This window comes from Heptranchias perlo, chromosome 26 (assembly GCF_035084215.1).
Source record: "Heptranchias perlo isolate sHepPer1 chromosome 26, sHepPer1.hap1, whole genome shotgun sequence".
NCBI lineage: Eukaryota > Metazoa > Chordata > Chondrichthyes > Hexanchiformes > Hexanchidae > Heptranchias > Heptranchias perlo.
The window spans coordinates 35,215,585-35,229,793 of NC_090350.1; the positions used below are offsets into that span (position 1 = coordinate 35,215,585).

General features: G+C 39.3%; 1 protein-coding gene across 3 annotated transcripts in view; it reads right to left on the reverse strand.

The window, feature by feature from the left end:
* Positions 1-14,209, reverse strand: part of kdm1a (lysine (K)-specific demethylase 1a) — a 59,467-nt gene that overhangs the window by 5,444 nt on the left and 39,814 nt on the right. For all 3 annotated transcript variants that reach the window (XM_068006748.1, XM_068006750.1, XM_068006749.1), the window contains 4 exons: positions 13,321-13,508; positions 11,447-11,561; positions 7,090-7,217; positions 1,244-1,390 (listed from right to left, as the gene is read on the reverse strand). In XM_068006748.1, coding sequence (XP_067862849.1) covers positions 1,244-1,390; positions 7,090-7,217; positions 11,447-11,561; positions 13,321-13,508 — 578 coding nt within the window. The remainder of the gene's footprint in view (positions 1-1,243; positions 1,391-7,089; positions 7,218-11,446; positions 11,562-13,320; positions 13,509-14,209) is intronic.

Consider the following 14,209-nt stretch of genomic DNA (forward strand, 5'->3'; position numbering starts at 1 on the left):
CTACATTTTTATTTCTGTACTGCTTAATCCAGCCGAACAATCAGGATGTTACTGCAACAGTGCCAACAGCTCTCCAAAAGAAAAAAATCCACAGATTGTGCGATTCTGACAGGAAATTCTGTGTGAGAAAATAAAGCATGACTTTTCATGTGGGATATTTACGCAAAGACTTCAAATAATTCTTCCCCATCTCAAAGAGAAGAAAGACTTGTGTAAAAAAAAATTATCCACATTTAGATTAAGCACACACAACTTATTCTTCAAAGATTGCCTGATAACCGAATATTCCTGATGAAATAACTGTAGAGCTCGACGTTAGTGCTTTCCGTAAGCCTGGGCACCTAGAGGGCATATACATCCATATTTATATTAATTCAGCTGCAAATTCCTGCCAAAAATAATTTCCATCTCTTAGCTGTTTTCTTTTCTACATGCCTCATCCCTTTCATAACCACTCAATTCCACACTATCCTTCCACTTGTCAAAATGAAATAAGTAGGTCGCACGCAGCCCTTCACGGCGTCTGCCACAAACTATGCTCACACTTCCACAAGGCAAAATGCCTTTGTGTTTTCCACAGTACATGATCCAAGCGCTGAACACCAGTTAGATCCCATCATGAATTGAAAAGCACTATTGCAAAATATTAAAGTCGCACACTTTGTAGTAGCTGACTGTTCAACAGAAATAAACAGCATTTGCTGCCTTGAAAGAATGTTGTGTTTTTCATAGACAAGTTCTTAAAGAGGCAAACTTCTAAGCTAGGCCACCAAATCCTACTTGTATTGTCATATCATCAGAATAATGTCCAGTGTTGCTAATAGACTTACCATATTTGTATCAGTATGCTGCAACAAAAATTGCACTTTAATGTTGAGTATACATTCCTTATATAACAATCTTAATTCATAGCCCCAAATTTGTTCTGCCACTACCAGGTCTCTCTCCAGACATGACTCAAGTGTGGAAGGGCAACATTTATAAATGTACCACTGGGTGCTTTCAGTTTAATTTGTAAAAAGAAAATTTCCTCCATTAAGCTTTACTGAAATTCTATTGACAATATTGGGATAGTGATGGAGCAAGTTTGTGTCTGTGATTCTGATATCTGTGATTTTGCAAATAAATAAATCTGCAATAGAATCAACAAACATTGAATATCTGCAGTAATCAATAAGCACCTCGCTTCTCAAACTAATTATTTCACTATAAAACTGCCAAAGTCTAATGATCAGATTTTTACCTGAGGAGCCCCAGGGATGCTGGGGCCTGGGGTCACTGGTTGTGCCATTAAGTCATAGTCATTACCAGAAGAGCCAGCAGCCACATAGGAGTAGGAACCACGTGCCCATGGGTCTGCACGCCAGCGAGTGACAACAGTCTCCTTCGGCTGTAAGGATAAAAATAAAGAGGGGGGGGAAAGAGAAAAGTATTCAATTGAGAAAGTAACAAACCACTTTTCTACCTCACAAATAAGGGTTATTCAGTGACTATTTGCATTATGACTCTTTCTCAAGCAATTGAAGCATTCTTCAGAAATGTAATCTTCAAAAACCCTGGTTGACCATGCACACTTTGAAAGGGGAGCGGGAGAAAGAAGTGAAATTCTACAGCTGAAGTATCGGTTGAAAGCATAATAAAGAAAAGCTTTATTCCTTTGGCACTTCATTTTCTTGTTTATTTTTGAATATAACGTTTTTCCTTTATGACAGCTCATAGTGTCATCAGAATAGCAGCTTCATATATTTTAGACTCAGCTTTTCTTTCCGAGAATTGCCAATGGCCCCCAACATTGAAAGAGGCGAGAGGCAGAGAGAATTCTTCCCCAAGCTTCTTCACAAACTGAGTCTGTGTTATAGTTAAACAAAGTGCAGCATAGAAAATATTTACCACTGTACATCTCAGTTGATGAGGTTGGAACATGCACAGGGCAGTTTCCGGGTCACGTGTTATGGGCTGTCTTCATTAATAAACCAACATACCAGGTTGATCTGGTTACAGATATCCAAGGACAATGCTGACACATGCTAAGGAAGATAACCATGGATAAATTCCATTTGTGGTATTTGGTAGAGGTTGAATACCACTGAAAGTAAAGTGTACTTTGTCATTCAGAAAGCAGAAAAAATTCAGCCAGGGAATCTCATACATTAGTTTAATTGATAGTTTTAAAAAGTAACACTAATGGATATTGCATACATAGTGGCATGCTGCAATTATTCGGAATTAGATATTAAAAGATGTTTAAATAATATTTATAGTAAAAACATATGCTAAGGATGATATGTTTTACACACTATTCAAAGTCCCATTGAAGAACCATTTTTATATAGATCATTAAAATGTGGAGAAGTTTCATTTATTGCTTCAACACACAGCTGCACATTTATTGCTTCAACACACAGCTGCATGTCTGAAAATGTAAGGGTGGGCAGTAAAATGCTCTACTTGCACTATTCTAAAGGATGACAGTACTGCGGAGATGGAACTGGGTCTTTACTAGTACTGGGGTTGGAATGTGGGGTTTCATTTGCTAGACAATTCCTGGGGTCGGTCAGGAGAGGAAGGGAGGGTGGTTCCAGTGTTTGCACACTGATTTTATGGGGGGGTGGGGGGTGCTGTATTTTGGGAGCATTGCGGGAGGTACCAGGGTCTATCAGCAGTGGGTGGCAACACTGGGGTATTAAGGGAGGTCTCACGGGAATGAGGTCCCAACGCTGCAGTTGTATTATGTTAGTCATGGTGCAGTGGTAGCACTCTCGCCTCGGAGTCGGAAGGTTGTTGATTCAAGCCCCACTCCAGAGACTTGAGCACAAAATCTAGGCTAATACTTCAGTGCAGTAGAGGGAGTACTTAGAAAATTTGAAAAGTGACGGAAAGGGAAGTAAATGCGACACTTGCTGGAAGAGTGTACCATATGCAAAACTTTTAATATACTACTAGAAGTACATGTCTAGCAACAGGATTCAGTTTTTGGATGTTACACACACTATTTTGCATTGTGACGTTGGCCTGCAATCTAAATCCATGCTACATGCATGGCTGTATGTTTTGTACAGAGTGCATTTTTTTTTTACGTCTCTGAACCTTCATGAAGTTGAAGGGACCTAATCAGTGCTCCACACTACATAGAAAACCTCCATGAAATACAAATCGGTCACCCCGACCTTGTAGAACTTCAGAAACTCTGCAGAAAAAAAACACACCCCTTGAAAAATGTACAGCCCTAGTTACATGCAATAACTTGTGAGAAGTGGGGGGGGGGGGGGGGGGGGGATATCCAATATGCCAATTGCTACATTACACCCCTCATGGAAAAAATGCGCTAATACTGTTTTTTTAAATCTCTTTAATTAAAAAGACAGCAGTATATAGTTTCAGAAACTGAGCATGCGTGCTAATACACAAGAGGGACGACAGTAATTGTGAAACCCATGCACCGCCAGATAAATAATGAATGACTTGGTGCAAAAGTGCTGCCAGGCAGTGATAATGATGGCCCACATTCTTCTCACATGGGTTTCAAAGGGCAGTGAAATTTTAACATACATGAATTAACAGCAACAATTAAGCCAATTACTAGGGCGTAGAACTAATTAAATTTCAACCAGGTAGTGATTGCCACATCACAACGTGGCAAATTTACCTGAATTTCCCAGTCAAGGCCTGAACTTAATGTTGGTCAGAGCAATGGCAATCAATTTGTATTACCATGCATAACCACAGCAATGGAAACAGTTAATCCTGCTGCACTGATGCATAGGGAATTCTAAGGCATCAGTGCGGAGAATTGCAAACACGTTTCAAATGTACGCTATGCATTGCCCTCTCCATCGCATTAAAGGAGTGTATTATTCTAAATGTACACAAGTGCAACATACACACAGCGAGCTTATTATAGTGAATATAACTGTACTTTTTGCAACAAGCATCAGGGCACCTTAATATGTTGCTGGGCTGCAGGGAAAAAAAAGTGCCAGATCAGTGTTAACATTGTAGCAATGATTGCAGTTCCACTCAGTAGGGTGAGCAGCCACCAAGGTGAAGAGTCCAATCTATACAGAAACCAGGTTTTAAACACTTGTGTGGAGTAGAAAAAGACAACATTTCAGACACAGTGAGAACAATAAATGTCTTTTCCTGCGACTTGAAAAAAATTACACAAATAAAATATTGTTACTCTATAATTTTGTAAACACATTATAGTTATCCTATAATCTATGGCAGTTGGTCATCGCAATATATCAAATGTGCACAACATTTAAATGTACTTCAGTGTAATGTTTACTATCATGTTTGTAAAAGAAAAGCAATGCTAATCAGATTAATAACCCTGCATTTGGATAAACATCCTTGAGGGGATAGGAGACACTTCAGATTTAAGAAAGACTGGCTACCAGCGCTTGGGAGGATCCATCTATTGAGGGATGCTCCAGTGGATGTTACCCCTGAGAGTGAGATTGGGGGGGCGGGGGGGAAAGAGAAAGAAGCCAATCCAGAGGCAGATTTTGGCCCTATACTCTCTGCAGAAAGGTTTTCAGTTATTTCAAAAGAGCTCTGAACGGCAAATTCCCTGAGCTACTTGGAAAATGTTGCTGGTTTCCCATAATTGTGGTAAGCAGATAGACTACTTTATCTTCAACCATGTCTGGGAAAATTTCATAGAATCGTGCATTATCTGGTTATTGCTAGATAGCACATTGGCATGGCCTTCTTCACCAAGACTCTGGGATGCAAGAGGACTGGTGCCCATTTCTTGTGACCGATGTTTCCCTTTAAGTATAGCAGGCTTGGGAGGAACAGGTGACTTTGGACCTATAGTTCCCAAAGCTCTCCACCACTAGGGTTTTCCTCACCTCCTGTCTGTGTCTGTTGTAAACTAATTGATAGAGATTGATTGCTTTAATTAGTCAACAGCTCCATTATCGTATTATGGAACTACCAGTATGGTAGACAGTGAACTAAATGTGCCTTAGTCTTTTCTTGTCTAGCAATTCCTATGTTGGTGAAGAATAACTTGTTGAATGTTTGAAATGCCCCTGCACAGACATTGCAGAGTATCTAGCAACAGGCAATGGATCTTCCTGCCACTTTTCAGCATACTTCGGACTCTCCTTCCTGGATGGGTGCTTTTCCCATCGGTAGAGACGGCTTCTCCTCACTAGAGAATTCCTGGTCATTTTCAGTCCTATCCAAAATGGTAATGGCTTCCACAGTGGATGGAGTAGAAGTGGAAGGCAGCAACTGACCTGATGACAAAAAAGGAATATACAAACTGTGGAAATGAATACAGATGGCATTTTGAAAGAGATTTACAAAAGCAGATGTAAAAATGGACTACTGTACATAGGACTATTTACAAGTATATTGATGAATTTAGTAGGAGACTGCAATGTAAACTCACCAGTCGTCTGGGACCCTGGGGTAGATGCTTGAACTTCAGGAATATTTTCCAGTCTGTTCCTACGGCCATAATCGATTCATCTTCAATGGAGTAGCACCAAAATGAAATGTTTTTGATCTTGGAGAATTTTCTTTATTTTGCCTTACCCTCTAACCAAGTTAGGTGGCACAGTAAATAGTGTAGGTGGGAGCAGAAAGTTGCAGATGAACATTGATAGATTAAATGAGTAAGCATTTCTGTGACAGATGGAGTTCAATGTGGGGAAGTGTGAGGTCATACACTTTGGACCCAGGAAAGATAGATCAGAGTATTTTCTAAATGGTGAGAAGCTAGGAACTGTGGAGGAGCAGAGATTTAGGGGTTCAAGCACAGAAATCACTGAAAGCTAGTGGACAGGTACAATAAATAATTTAAAAGGCTAATGGAATGTTGGCCTTTATCTCAAGAGGGCTAGAATACAAAAGGGTGGAAGTTATGTTACAATTATATAAAGCTCGGGTTAGACCCCATTTAGAGTACGGCGTTCAGATCTGGACACCGCATCTCAGGAAGGATATATTGGCCTTGGAAGGGGTGCAGTGCAGATTCAAGGCTTAAAGTGTTAAATTATGAGAACAGGTTGCATAGACTAGGCTTGTATTCCCTGGGGTATAGAAGATTAAGGGGTGATCTAATTGAGGTGTTTAAGATGATTAAAAGGAGTTGATAGGGTAGACAGAGAAACTATTTTCCTTGGTTGGAGGAGTCCAAAACAAGGGGGCAGAATCTTAAAATTAGAGCGAGGCCATTCAGGGGTGATGTCAGGAAGCACTTCTTCACATTATGGGTAGTGGAAATCTTGAACTCTTTCCCCCCCCACCCACCCCCAAAAAAATTGGCTAGGTCAATTGAAAATTTAAAAACTGAGATTGATAGATTTTTGTTAGGCAAGGCTATTAAGGGTTACGGAACCAAAGCGAATAGATGGGAGTTAAGATGCAGATCAGCCATGATCTAACTGAATGGCAGAACAGGCTTGAGGGGCTGAATGGCCTACCCCTGTTCCTAACCGTGTGCAGTTTGATGAAGCTGGGACACTTTATTCATGCATCATAAATTATCGATGCATTTGTCCTTCCTTCTGATCTTGGTAGTGATGTCAGCAAAGAACCTGGATGCTTGGCATGAATGAAAAGCTTAGGTTGGAAGTAACATGTTCATCATTGTTTTCTCCTGTATTTCATTTTGTGGCATTAGTGCAGCAACATAGGACTTTGTGCTGATTAGCATATATTAGAATATGCAAAGGACCTTGTTGGGATTGACAGATTTGAATGTGGCAACCACTTCTAATGAGGTATCTTAACGTTCTAATTGCTGGCATCTGTCAGGAAACAGGCTATAACTAAAGGCTTTAACACTTGCAACTGGAATTATCATCCCAACTTGTTTATTTAATCCTTCTACAAAACTCAGCTTTCATCTTTCCTCTGAAAGTACCACCGTAAGCTATCAAAAGATCTATATTGTAGAATAAATAAAGTGCTAAATTACAATCAAAAAACAGTCAAGTTAAAAATCATTTAAAAAGGTTTCAAAGCACAAACCATCTCTCCCTCTTTTCCATTTCTTTCCCACCAACAGACAGAAAGACAGATAGATACACACTACAAAAAACACATCAAGCAATCTAAGCAACTTCATACCTGTGGTACTGCACTGCTGCCAAATATTCCTTTTAGAATGGCTAGACAGCGACCGACAATGACATCATCACTAATGTTCTCCATGATTCCGGCAGCCTCTCCAGCCACTAGGGCCAATAGAATTGGGGCTGGTAACGGACAAAATAACTAATGAAAGGAATTGTAACCACATGCCCACGATTACTCACAGCAGGTTCCATATTTGTGCAACTACAGAGCAACCGCAACATTCATGGATTAAAAATTATGTCCAAATATTTATCAACTTTAGTCTTATGAATAATATACATTTCCAAGAAAAGGGAATCAATGAATGCTTATTTCAGCTAAAATGTATGTTGGCTATTGATAGATCCAAATGTGTCCAAGAATAAAATATTTTTTAAAATGTACATTTTATTCGAAATAGAGTCTGTTCAGAATATAAATAAGCACAAACAATGTGTCACATTGGGAACAAAGCTCTTGTTGCTGCTGAACTGTAGCAACAGCTGTTTACACCTGCAAGCTTTAGAGTCATAGAAGTTTACAACATGGAAACAGGCCCTTCGGCCCAACATGTCCATGTCGCCCAGTTTATACCACTAAGCTAGTCCCAGTTGCCTGCATTTGGCCCTCTATACCCATCTTACCCATGTAACTGTCCAAATGCTTTTTAAAAGACAAAATTGTACCCGCCTCTACTATTGCCTCTGGCAGCTCGTTCCAGACACTCACCACCCTTTGAGTGAAAAAATTGCCCCTCTGGACCTTTTTGTATCTCTCCCCTCTCACCTTAAATCTATGCCCCCTCGTTATAGACTCACCTACCTTTGGGAAAAGATTTTGACTATCTACCTTATCTATGCCCCTCATTATTTTATAGACTTCTATAAGATCACCCCTTAACCTCCTACTCTCCAGGGAAAAAAGTCTCAGTCTATCCAACCTCTCCCTATAAGTCAAACCATCAAGTCCCGGTAGCATCCTAGTAAATCTTTTCTGCACTCTTTCTAGTTTAATAATATCCTTTCTATAATAGGGTGACCAGAACTATACACAGTATTCCAAGTGTGGCCTTACTAATGTCTTGTACAACTTCAACAAGACATCCCAACTCCTGTATTCAATGTTCTGACCAATGAAACCAAGCATGCTGAATGCCTTCTTCACCACCCTATCCACCTGTGACTCCACTTTCAAGGAGCTATGAACCTGTACTCCTAGATCTCTTTGTTCTATAACTCTCCCCAACGCCCTACCATTAACGGAGTAGGTCCTGGCCCAATTCGATCTATCAAAATGCATCACCTCACATTTAACTAAATTAAACTCCATCTGCCATTCATCGGCCCACTGGCCCAATTTATCAAGATCCCGTTGCAATCCTAGATAACCTTCTTCACTGTCCACAATGCCACCAATCTTGGTGTCATCTGCAAACTTACTAACCATGCCTCCTAAATTCTCATCCAAATCATTAATATAAATAACAAATAACAGCGGACCCAGCACCGATCCCTGAGGCACACCGCTGGTCACGGGCCTCCAGTTTGAAAAACAACCCTCTACAACCACCCTCTGTCTTCTGCCGTCAATCCAATTTTGTATCCAATTGGCTACCTCACCTTGGATCCCATGAGATCTAACCTTATGTAACAACCTACCATGCGGTACCTTGTCAAAGGCTTTGCTGAAGTCCTTGTAGACCACGTCTACTGCACAGCCCTCATCTATCTTCTTGGTTACCCCTTCAAAAAACTCAATCAAATTCGTGAGACATGATTTTCCTCTCACAAAACCATGCTGACTGTTCCTAATCAGTCCCTGCCTCTCCAAATGCCCGTATATCCTGTCTCTCAGAATACCCTCTAACATCTTACCCACTACAGATGTCAGGCTCACCGGTCTGTAGTTCCCAGGCTTTTCCCTGCCGCCCTTCTTAAAAAAAGGCACAACATTTGCTACCCTCCAATCTTCAGGCACCTCACCTGTAGCTGTCGATGATTCAAATATCTCTGCTAGGGGACCCGCAATTTCCTCCCTAACCTCCCATAACGTCCTGAGATACATTTCATCAGGTCCCGTAGATTTATCTACCTTGATGCGCGTTAAGACTTCCAGCACCTCCCTCTCTTTTGCATTGTTAAGCAGTGAGGCTGTGTGCCACAACATAGTATGCTAAACATGGATCAGTAACATTAACAAAAAGCAGCATCTTATACTTGATGGATATTCAGAGCTGTTAGGTAGTGAACCACCCATCATTTAACATTATTTGGACAGCGTTGCACTGAAAATCATGACTGAAATTATCACTGCATTGTATCAAAGTAGAAACTCTAGGTTGCAGCTGCTTAAGAATTGCTGCAGCGTAAATTAAAGCTCTGATCAAGCAAAATGAGGTATTACGACAAACAAAATCATAGAGTAATTACTGGGGAGGAAGAAAAATATGTAACTACAAAGTGCAGACATGTCTTATCTTGATCTGCAGAACGTAACCATTACAAGCAAATTTGAGCATGGATCCAATTCTCTGTGGGACCGTGTTTGATCTTAAGTGTTACATTTTTAAATAGCTCCCCCAGCCCACCCCCCCCAAAAAAAATCAGGAATTATGATAGATCATAACTTCACAATAAGTTACTTATGATCAAAGAAAAAAGTTATGTTAAAATTGAAAACTGTAAACTGGGTTTGTTAAATAGAATTAAAATTACTGTATTAGAGTATTAAATTTTTTTAGAATCATTATGGTCAAGAAAGGTATTAAAGGATCAAGTATATTATTAATACCTACAATTATTTCAAAATTAAGCATTACCAATGGAAGCAGTGGTCAGAATTTTCTGACTCGCTCCTGCAATTAGTTTCCGGTGTCCAATTCACTAAAGAAATGACTAAAATTTGCTAAAACAATGGCTCCATTCATCTTTACTGTGCATATCGTACATTAATATGTTAATACAAGAAGAAACATAGCATGGCTGGTGCATGCTATTCACCAAAAAAATAATTTCTTTCTGCTTTTAGCACTTCTCATCAGACCATACAGAAGAGATTATTTTAAATCTCAGAATAAATAAAGAGTAGCAAAACAATAGTACAACAGCTTTTACAGAACTTAACCAGACATTTTGCAGATTTGTTTCTGAGATTCAGATTATTTTGTGGTTTTTCTTAATGAAAATGAAACCACAAGTGAAATGACCAAATGTTGGATTAAGTTCTGCAGCAGCTAAAGCTGAAAGGATGTGAAAATGTTCCCTTTGGAGAACATTTAACAATAAAAGATGTTTATAAAAAAAACTAAAGATTCTGGGACTTCCCTAGACTACTTAAAGGAGCTACATGCCATACAGAGGAACCTCTATTATCCAACTTTGTGCGGGGGCATCACTGCAGTCAATGGAAATTAGCCAACAATCTAGAATCCCAAACTCTGGCTTGACATGTACAATATAGCAAATCGTAGGCACAGGAATGAAGCCAAGAGCAACACAAATATCACAAATTCAATTTAATCTTCCTTTTGCTTTGAGGTTGATTTAATTCAAACAGGAGGAGATTGGTGTTAGCTGGCTGCGCAACAGGCCAACAAGTAGTGCAGGACCTTGCCCCGTAAATATTCCAACCGATAGTCGGGAAGGTACTAATAATGGAGGTTCCACTGTAATTAGAATCACAGACTTTTTGAAATTTGATATCCTCTCTGGTCAATTTTATTTTTAATTTCTTATAGTAGTTGAGAACATTTTTGTTGACTCAACCTCTGCCCAGCATTGGCAGGAGCACCATTTTGGATCACAACTCCAAGCAATATGCATTTGACATGGTTCTGCATGAACGGGATGATCCTTAAAAAATATATATTCAGAAAAATACTTAAAATGGATTTTGCTGGTGGGAAAATGCCACGGGTGAACATTCCAGCAATTCCTTTAAATAAGCTTCAGGTCAGCTGGTCATGAAAACATACTGAAGGGGGAGCCCTGAATATCAGAATTAGCAGTGCTTAATGCTTAATTTAGACAACAAAGTTTTATAGTGAATCTCAGACACTAGTCTGGTTAACTCAAAAATATGTGCATAACGCAACATTTACCCCCCCCCCCCCAACCCCACCTGCCTCCAATTACACATTAAATTTTTAACAGTTCCAGTAAATGCCTATTCACGTCCAAAATGTTTTATGAATAGACAGAGTTGAATTTAAACTGTTCTTGCCCGTTAAGAAATCTATCTTCATTCATAACCAAAAAGTAAACTAGCACTGCTATCTGAAGTTATATCACATCTCATTATTCTTTCTTCCTTGTCAAAGTAAGTGTGGATTTCTTTAGTACATAAGAATCCATTTTTGTTGTGTAAGTACCTTTATAGAGATTCCAAAAGAGGAACAATTCTCCCCTACTGGCAGTAGTGCTTCCAACATGACCAAAGAGATTTACACTGGGGTCCCAGAATACACGGTCAAAACATAATACAACCTGCAGGGAATGCAAAGAGAGTATTAACAGATGCTGAATAATTTATTCTCGCTATGTTTCTGCTGAAAATTTCAATCAATTACGGTACATCAGCAGTTACCCAGCTACCACACTCACTGAGTAGTAGAATTCATTGCAATTTTCCATGGATATCCACCATTGAGCCAAAATTAATCACCAAAAAAGATAACCTAGCAGTACACATAGAGACTTCTAAATATTTCCTCAAGGACCACTCTTACAGTTCCAGAGGACTAATCTTAGTGCGGCTGGACCTACTCACTGCAAAGCGAGGTCCTTCTCGCAACAAAGAGTACAGTCTTGGTAATAACTGCAAATAGTTGCACCCCCCTCTTGTGATAGAGTGAAGTCCTCCCTATGGCCAACATGCAGCTGAAGTACATCTGGGACTTATCCCAATCAGACTGGCCTTCGCCAGGAACTGTACAATTACTTCCCATTCTTGGAGGCTCACTCGGCACAAACTAACCCCACTTCCGTATCACAAAGACTCAATCATTGACAATAGCCCTAATAAGTAAATCAGTGCTCCCTCTCAGACTCAACTGATCCCCAGAGACCAAGAACAAATAAGTTGCTTCAATCCTTGAATCACATTGATCCCAGTAAAGACAGTCATACCAAAATAATTGAATGCATCAACACACTCCTCCTACAAGCATTCGTGTCATCAGAATGTACAATGGCTTTAAAAAATATATGCATATGTACACTTTTAAGGGCTCCGTTTAAAGACAAATCTAAAAATTTTCCCACACAATCTCTTGCTTGATATTTCTACAACTTCCACCATCACGCCTCTAAAACTGTAGTTACAATTCTTTTTTTTTGTTACACAGCTATGTGTGTAGCCTCCAATTTGCTACAGACCTTATTCGTTCTCTGCCCTTTTTCATCTCTTACAAATATATAGGGGTTTAATGCGCAGTGTTTAAAAATTAATTGTCCCACAGACGTTATGGTTTACAATGTTATCTCCTGACTGAATTCTGGGCAAAAGTGGGAAAGATGACAGGAAGGTCAACAATCCAATTGAGATGAAATTCTGACATTATTGTGAAAAGGGATGAGGGTTTAGATGGAAAACAATGTACATTTTACTTCGAATCACACTGACAATGGTGGTATCAATTAAGGGGTCAGTCACCATGTCAATCACTTAAAGGTAAATTTAAGAAAAACATTTTTCAGACAAGTACTTGAGGACCAGTAGTGGGCATTATTCTGGGGTGTTCCCATAACCCTCCATTCCCCAACCCTTCCTTTGTTATTCTTTCCTTAAGTAAAACATTTCCATACCCAGAAAATAGCTACTTGTTCATAACAAACAACAGAATTTATTCCTCTTAGGACTGGCTTCTTTCACCTCATCTTCAACCAAGTAAGTTGATATTTTAATCAAATTTCTGTACTCAAGGTAAGGGAACTCCACATTCTGAAACAGCATTGCTCTCAATCCTCAAAGACCCTGCTGAGATCAGTAATGCCCCACACTGGGACTTGTATCTACAAACTTATCTTACCATTCCATGCCATAACATAGTATAATATTTCACAACAGTACACAATACACTACATCATCTACTCAATAACCTTCTTACTTAAACTAGAGGGGGGAAAATTATTTTTTCTGGATTCCAATACTGGAGAAAATAAAATATAGGTATTTAGAAAGATATGGGGGGGAACTCATAATTTACACAATTTTCTTGTGCTCTGATCAGAGAAGTTGCCATACCTTGTTGAGATTTCCAAAGCCCATACGCTGAATGGCAGAAGTTTTCCACTCAGGAAGGGGTGGTACAAACTGAACTGCTGGTGGCTGCTGTTTCAACACACCCAGAGGGAGAGTACATAAAACTGCATCACACTTGTAAATGAATGTCTGGCTGTTCGAACGAGTATTCTGAGCAATGACTTCACATCCTGCAAAATATTTATGCAAACGTAGCACAAAATAGCTGTAAAGAACACAGGAGTAATATAACCAAAAAGATTAACAGAAAATAACTCAGCTCAAGTTGCTCATGAGCACACAGTCAGAAGTGGAATAAATCTTCTAAAAGCAAAATTGTAATTTTCTTTACATTACCCTAACTGCATGTATAGTAAACTGTAAAACATTCCCCCCACTCCCACCCCTCCATGTTCTAGGCACAGAAGTTATAATGTTAGCAGTTCTCATCAGATAGGTGTATTTTACTATGGCCCACAGCAGAATTTCCACTGGCTTTCAATGAATAATCTATTTTCATTTTGGAACCGTAGCCCAAGAATTGCGTTATAGGAAAGTAAATTCCACACCTATAGCTAAAATAAAATTCCCACAGGATTTATATATTTTTTAAAAAGTGACATGTTTAACAAGAAAAAAAATGACAAGAAACGAAGAAGTTAACAATGTTACAGGATTAAGGCTTGCAATTCAGATACTAGAATTTTAATCCCAGTCTCAGTGACACACTTCCTGATCCAACTCAATCTCACTTCCTAAACCAAAGCTAGAGCTCCTTGGATAACCAAAGATATAGAGGTTAAAATGAAACAGAAAAAGGAGGCTTATGACAAATGTAAGGTTCATAATACAGTACAGAACCAAGCTGCATACAGAAAGTACAGAGGCAATC